Consider the following 8282-nt stretch of genomic DNA (forward strand, 5'->3'; position numbering starts at 1 on the left):
ATTAGATTTGTACTGAAATGATATAATTTTTCATATACCGTCCTCAGAACTCGTGGGGGAGTATTGTAGGTGTCGCTGTGAATCTTCTATGTTGCTATAACGTTATCGCACCTTATATGTTCACTATTAGCCTTTTTCCGTATTCAACTTTTCACTTTTAACCTTATGTATTGTTATCCGTTTTAAGTTATATAGTTTTTTAACATGTTAAGACCAGTTTGTTCTAAAATTATGTTTTTAATAAATTAATCGTTCCATTTATCAAGATCTGGTGTAGTGGAAGTTAATCAGAGTCAGATGAGTAAATTAATAATTATCACCATGCTGCTCTAAATAGCAATAATTTCTTGAGGCCACATCCATTCTGATACAGATTATAACAAAGTGATTACGCTTAAATAAACTTTCGAAAATATGCACTTATTCTGATAATTCTTAGGCTTTATCCATTTATAAGAATTAATGCTAGAAAGGCCAAAATATGCAAATGCATTTGCTTATAATCCGGGCTCTAGTTATTATGTATATATAAGGCGAGATTTTTTCCGTTCAAATGATCGCACAGAGTATCAGTATATATACTAAATCGGATTAAGTCACTGTGTTAATAATTAACTCCCCCTTTGCTTATTTTAAAATACTTTCCAAACCCGTTCTTAGAATAAAAACAAATTAAAAGGTGTTTTGGTTTCGCTCTTAAAAACACTTTAAAGTAATTCGAGCTAATGGAATTGTTCCATTAATGGGATAAATGAGCAGAATCGGGAGTAGATTAACGGTGGGAAAATTCTCCTCTTCTGTCGACTCCCCTTTTGTTTTTTTGTTGCTATTCCCGTCGCGGAAACTTTATCCACTTACTTCTTAATTTTGAAGTGGGAAAAAATTCCACAAATTTAATGAACGTGTAGCGTAAGTTGGAACCGCTGATTCATTATCTGCTTATGTTTAAATATTTTTATCTCGAAAAATCTGGTACAAAATTAAAAAGAAATTATATGAAATAGGGATAATAATTACACCTTTAGCTATTTGAGTATTTTTATGAAAATAGATTTACGTTGTCTGAAATATTGATTAGTTTGACCACAACTTCCAAGCTTGATATACTATATTGCCAAAAGCCTGTGTCGTTTCAGGCATTTTCTCAAATTTCTAGGAAAATACTGAGTAGATCGTTCTGAAATTTTGGTCATTGTGAGAGAGCTCCTTATGCTTTTACTCACAACTTCCACTGAAAATTTAGTCACGAGTGCATTTAGGGGATGAAAAATTAAAACGGAAAATAAGAAAAAAATGTTTCTGATCAACCCTGCATGATAAACAACTATAAATGATTTGTAACTTTCACAAAATATTGTACTAATTTTTTATGAAATACCGTTGTGTGTATTTTCGTGAGCATAGCACGTATATTGAGATGAAGATATATATACATGTTTTATATAAAAATTCCAATATCTCCATCGCATGTTTTTTTGCTTATAACATGCACAGTTTACAACCAATTTTTATGAAATTCACAGGGAATCTGGCTCTATATCTAAGATACCACGTATGGAATTTATGGCCTTATTCACAGACAGAGTTTAAATTACAATCGCAGGTTAAAGGATTAGCGATCGCCACGGATTGGTTAAAATCCTCAATTTAACCAATTCGTTTTGATCTTTGATCCTTTCACCTGCGATTGTAGTTTATACTGTGTTGGTAAATACGGCCGTAAGAATTTTATGATTCCATAATCAATAAGATATGAGTAGTTTTAGTAGATAATTTTTAATCTCGCACGTGCATTAAATATCTATTTTGTTTTTTCATTATGTGGTTGCCAAATATTGTGCAACTTATATAAAAATTCCAGTTGCATTTCGTGAAAATTAAGAAAGGTATACGCAATATATCGCGAGATGTGATTTAAATTAATGCCTGGATGATAAGGGATTTTCCACATAATTGTATTTCGATTATTTTCTGTGATTTTATTATTTCAAAAATAAGCCTCCAGATTCATGGGCGAAGACATGCGTCTGAAGCTACATAAGACAAATGTTTGAATATAACATACGTCTATGACATCAAAATGAAGAAGCTGAACGAAATAATAAAATGCCAGAAAATAATCGAAATTACTATTTCTGAAAAATCCCTTATCGTCCAGGTACTCTCATTCACTAACTCGTATTATAGCTCACAGTATCGCCTATATCTTAATGAATTTTCACGACATTCAACTCCATTTTTTATATGAGTTGCACTATATATTTGGCAACAAAATTATGTAAAAATAAACTTATTGGAAAAAATGAGATATTTTCTGATATGAGATATTATATTACCCTATAATGAGATATTATATTTAGTAAAAATATTCATATCTCAGGGAATCAGGAATTATCAAATTCTAAATTTCTACACGTGGTATCGTATGTATCATGCCATATATTTTGTGAATTTCATAAGAACTGGTTGAAAATTCCGCATGTTATGAGCAAAGAAAACATGCGACGAAAATTTGAGAATTTTTATAGAAAACATTTATATCTTCGTGAATACGCGTGCTATTTTCAAAGGTTGCATAGAAGTATATCGCACAAAATTGAAAATTAGTACAATATTTTTTGGAAGTTACAAATCATTTTTAGTTCTTTATCATACAGGGTTGATAAACCTTTTTTTTTTTGCTAATTTAGTAATTTTTTGTAAGTTCCCTAAATGCACTTGTGATTGAACTTGCGATGGAAATTGTGAGTACAAACATAGGATTTACATGACCGAAATTTCAGAACGATTTGCCCAGTATTTTTCTATAAATTCGAGAAAAATGTCTAACCTCCAAATACACAGGATATACATTTCTGGAAATATAGTGTATAATACATAAGGAAATCCGAAATTTTTTTCGCCTCAATGCTTCGCTCCAGGTACATTTCGTCTCCGGATATTTTTTCTCTAACATTGCATATGCCCTGACCAAATGAGTGAAAAAGTGAGCGACCATGTAAGTGACAGACTGCGTGAATAACCAATGACCAAGTGATTGGGTGAATGATCGTATGAGTGGATAATACGACTGTTTTGCATAAGTTCATACCCTTTGTTCGTAAAAAGCATGTTTGTTCATCGCACTCCTCCCCCTGGTTCAGGGATAACGTGCATAATCTTTATCTTGAGAAGAGAAGGGCATTCAGAGAATACAAAAGTGGAGGAAGTGAACTGTCATCATTTACTAATAGAAGAAGGGCGTTGAAGAAAGCAATTACGGATAGTAAAAAGGAAGTTGAATCAAGAGTGCAGATAGCAGTGACTCTGACCCCAAATCATTTTTCAGGTAAGTCAATAGTGAATGTAAGGGGACAGTTGACCCCATCTAGAGGTTCTAGGGTAGAGAACAATGTAGGTATAATAGTGAAGGCGCGTTATGCGAAGTACAGGGGGTAAGAAATTCCTCAACGAAATTCAAGTGGAAGACGCGGAACCCCTAAAACTTCTAAAAAAAGTATGTGCAAGCAAAGCAACAAGATCAGGTGATATTTATCTCAGGGTCTGTTGCTGCGTAATAATAATAATAGTAAAAAAGAAGAAGAAGAAAAGTAAGGAGAGAGCAGAGGTCAAAAGGTGATGAGAGCTCCCCTCCCGTCCCCAGGGAGAGAGAGAGAGAGAGAAAAAAGTGTTTTTTTGAGTGTGACAGTGTGTGTGTGAGGGAGTAGGAGTTGAGACCTCGAGCTGGTCAATTGTACAACGATTCCCTCGATCGGGATTTCGTGCGAGTTAATTTGTTATATTTGTGAATTAAAATTATCGTAAATTTATTAAAAGTGTTTACAGTCCACTTCTTTCGAGTGAGTTATCGTCCATCTGGTCCGTCTCATACGGAGACTAACTGTGAAAAATGTCGTTCAAATCGGAGAAGACGTCTGTGGAGCGAGTTTGTTTTCGTTGAGTTCTTGTGTGACCACGAAAGAATTGTGAGTGGTGCTAACATAATTCGGAATACGTAACTTTCATCGTCAAAATGTTCGCTGGAGCAAAAAAGCAGGACTTAATCCAAGTTGCTCAGGACCTTGGAGAAATAGTCATCGAGAATGCGAAGGTGAGTGAGTTAAAAGAACTTATTTTGCAAAATCAAGCTTGTGTAAAAGATCCCGACTTTGTAAAAGATTATCTAGCCACAATAATAGCAGATAGAAAGTCAGAGGAACTAAGAGAGGTTGAATTAGAACGCATGAAATTAGAGCGCGTCAAAACAGAATTAGAGTTAGTTAGAGTACGTGTAGAATTAAATTGTGACGGCATCGAACATAACAAAACAGAAGTAAAGGAAGACACAATTGAATCTCTCATTAAAAGTGTGAGAACTCTAACTGTTAGAGTACCCAATCAGCCGGAAGGTTGGGGGTATTTCTTCGCATCACTTGAAAGAGCATTTAACACAAAAAAAGTGCCAGAGAAATTTAAGTCAGAAATTTTATTGAATTTGTTGGGTGAAAAGGCAACCAACGTTTTGTCTCACATAAGCGATAAAGAACTGTCAAATTATGATAAGGTAAAAGAAATTATTTTACGAGAGTACGAGCCTACACCGCAGGTTTGTCTAGAGAATTTTCGAAGGGCTCATCGTAATAATGAAACACATGTGCAATTTGCGTCGAGGTTAAAAACGAGTTTCGATTACTATCTGAAGCTCAGAAGAGTGTCAGATTTTGACACATTAAAAGACCTCATTGTTGCAGATAAGTTGTTTGAGACATTAGATAGAGAAACTGCTTCTCATATTAGTGTGAGGCAAGGAGAAAAATGGTTTCGACCGCTTGAATTAGCTAAAGAGAGCGACATATATTTTGCTTCACGAGGTAGATCTCTCACTGAGAGCAATAGTGGGTTTCAAAAACAACGAGGAAATTTCCACTTAAAAAATAATAAAAATGTGTCAAAGGTGTTTCTCTCGGATTCAAAAGACTCATTATGCGTACAATGCGGAATTGAAACTCACGCATTGTACAAGTGTTCTGATTACAGAAGCAAATCAGTGGACGAGAGAATTAAAATTGTAAAAAGTAATAATTTGTGCTTCAATTGTCTGTCATCTTCCCATGGGGTGAAAAAATGCAGGTCGAGGTTCTCTTGCCCCAAGTGCAATAAAAGACACCACGTGACCCTGCATTTCCCCCGCGAAGAAGAAACTGTTGCTGCTGCTCCTGCAGGAAGAACGGAGATGACACATTCTCCCCCGAGCAATATAACGACGCCGAAACAGCACAATGCCAACCCCATAACAGCCACCAGCTGCATGGGAAACAAACAAAAAAAGACAGTTTTACTTAGTACAGCGAGATGCCTTGTAAAAGATAAGGATGGTCAATACCACAATGGTAGAGCGCTGCTAGATGGGGGCTCTATGTCGAACTTTGTAACCAGAAAGTTTGCAGAGAAACTTGAGTTGAAGAAAGAAAAAATAAATCTTGTTGTATCTTGCTTAAACGGGGCGTCAATGCCAATCAAGGGATGCGTGAGAGCCTCTCTCGCTAATAAAAGAAAGGACTATGAGAGGGAATTGGACTTCTTGATAGTGGAGAAAATAACAAATAGCACTCCCTCCCAAAAGTTAGAAGTGTCTATTGAGTGGGTGAGGGACGTAAATTTAGCTGATCCAGAATTTAACAAACCAGGACAGATAGATATATTGTTGGGAGCTGAAATATTTTATGAACTATTATTGACAGGACAAATGTCTCCTAGTGGCACCGATTTAATTCTACAAAATACAATATTCGGGTACGTTGTAAGTGGCGCATTATCCACTAAAGAGAAACAAACAATGCATTGTGGACTAGTTCAACAAGAGAACTTGAATAAAACAATGCAAAAATTTTGGGAAATTGAAAGTGTTGGAGAAAAGCCAGTGGTATCAAAGGACAACGAAATTTGTGAAACCCATTACGAGGAGACTCATATGAGAGACAATAAGGGGCAGTATATAATCACCATGCCTCTCAAGGAGGATCCCGGGTGCCTTGGAGAGTCCAAGAGTATGGCGTTAAAACAACTAAACTCTCTGTGGAATCGGTTAGAGAGAGACAAAAATTATCAGGCATTATACAAAGATTTTCTCAAAGAATATCTAGAACTTGGGCATATGAGTGAGGTGAATGAGACCACAGAGCCAAAAGTCACATATTACATGCCCCATCACGGTGTATACCGTCCTGATAAAACGACAACAAAACTACGAACTGTTTTTAATGCTTCCACGATTACCACAAAGGGCAATTCTTTGAATTCTCTTCAGTATAACGGAGGAGTGATCCAAGAGGATCTTTTTTCAATAATGATCCGATTTAGGAAGCACGAGTTTGCTTTCATTGCGGACATCGAAAAGATGTACCGAATGATAAAAATTCATCCGAGTCAAAAAAATCTTCAAAGAATTTTGTGGAAGGAAGGCAAGAACGAGCCCATAAAAATTTATGAGTTATCAACTGTAACTTACGGGACAGTGAGCGCACCGTTTCTCGCCATGAGAACCTTGAAACAACTCGCACAGGATGAAGGAAACAATTTTCCTCTAGCGGCTTCTGTCCTAACCAGTGATTTTTATATGGATGACGTCCTATCCGGGGCACCAACCTTGCTGGAAGCGAAAGAGCTCCAACAGCAACTGATAGGCATCCTCAATACTGCAGGCATGAAGCTGCATAAGTGGTGCGGAAATAATCCAGCGCTCATCCCAAAATTATTTTCAGATTGTGATTATACCTTTTCCGACCCAAGTGAAATAAAGGCTCTGGGAATTTCCTGGAAGCCAAGTGAAGATTGCTTTTCTTTCAGTGTGAAAGCTGACAGCAATACAGTATTCACCAAACGGAATGTTCTATCTACCATCGCAAGACTTTTTGATCCACTGGGATTGATAGGACCTGTGGTATCAAAAGCAAAAATTTTCATGCAGAAACTGTGGCTTCTGAAAATTGACTGGAATGATCCACTTCCAGCAAAGGAGGCACAAGAGTGGCACGAGTTCATCGAATCTCTTCTGTCTATAAATAACCTAAAAATAGATAGATGTATTTTGATATCTGAGCCAACTACGATCGAGATGCATGGGTTTGCAGATGCCTCTGAATCTGCATACGGGGCTGTTATCTATTGCAAGTCTACTTCATCTACCGGACGCGTGAGAGTAAAAATGGTTTCGAGCAAATCAAGAGTAGCTCCAATTAAACGTACAACTATTCCGCGGTTGGAACTGTGCGCGGCAGTGTTACTAGCTAAGTTGATGAAGAGTATAAAAGCTTCACTGAAGATCGACGTTTCAGCAGTGTATTTGTGGAGTGATTCTATGATTGTGCTGTCTTGGATCCAGAAAGAACCACATCTTCTGAAAACGTTCTTGGCAAATCGTGTAGCTACAATACAGGAACTAACAACTGTGCAACAATAGAGACATGTTTCATCCGAAGAAAATCCTGCAGATCTCACTTCCAGAGGTCTAGCTCCAGAGAGACTGGAACAAAGTGTCTTATGGTGGAACGGTCCAAAGTTTCTTATGGACAGTGAATACCCAAACAGAACGATCCCGTCAGCGGTCATACAAGATGACTTTCAGCGTGAATTCAAAATTTGCAGTATTAGTGACAATATTTGTGATATACAAACTTTTAGTGTTTCAGTTTGACCATTTATCAGTGATTTTTTGAATCTTAGTAATGTGTATATTAAGATTGTTCGTATTTTGAGTTTCATTTTTAGGTTTCTTAATAATTGTAAAAACAAGAAAAAATATAGTCCTTTAGATGCTGAAGAAATCAATAATGCTGAGCTGCATCTCGTGAAATTGATTCAAGGTGAGGAGTTCAAACCAGAACTCAAAGGTCTGAAAGAAAAGGTAAGGTCCCTTTCGACAGTCCGATAAAAAGTTTGAATCCTTTTGTGGACGAAAAAGGAATCTGAGAGTTGGTGGCCGATTAAATAATAGTACACTGGGCTATAATCAGAAGTTTCCTATTCTATTGCCCACAAAACACCGATTAACCAAGTTGATTGTTGTACATTATCATAATAAGTATCTACATTTAGGGCCACAAGCATTATTGAATCAACTCAGACAAAAGTTTTGGGTTATAAATGGTAAAAGTGTATGTAGAAAAATTGTTCATGATTGCATTGTGTGCTTTAAAGCTAAACCTATAACGGCTCAACAAATTATGGGTGTTTTACCTAAGGATCGGGTAACGAGAGATTTTGCATTCAACATTTCTGGTGTTGATTTTTGTGGACCCTTTTCT

At 36.5% G+C, this 8282-nt stretch overlaps 1 protein-coding gene across 1 annotated transcript; it reads left to right on the forward strand.

The window, feature by feature from the left end:
• Positions 1–4012: 4012 nt before the first annotated feature.
• Positions 4013–7438, forward strand: LOC149077313 (uncharacterized). Its single transcript, XM_089242372.1, has one exon. The coding sequence runs from the start codon at positions 4013–4015 to the stop codon at positions 7436–7438; it is 3426 nt and encodes a 1141-aa protein (XP_089098498.1).
• The last annotated feature ends 844 nt before the right edge of the window (positions 7439–8282 follow it).

This window comes from Pholcus phalangioides, unplaced genomic scaffold (genome assembly GCF_987345545.1).
Source record: "Pholcus phalangioides strain wild (caught in Gottingen) unplaced genomic scaffold, Ppha-v1.0 ptg000015l_1, whole genome shotgun sequence".
Classification (NCBI taxonomy): Eukaryota; Metazoa; Arthropoda; class Arachnida; order Araneae; family Pholcidae; genus Pholcus; species Pholcus phalangioides.

Excerpts from the sequence above, each read along its gene's own strand:
- LOC149077313 (XM_089242372.1), top strand. The coding sequence starts at position 4,013 with ATGTTCGCTGGAGCAAAAAAGCAGGACTTAATCCAAGTTGCTCAGGAC.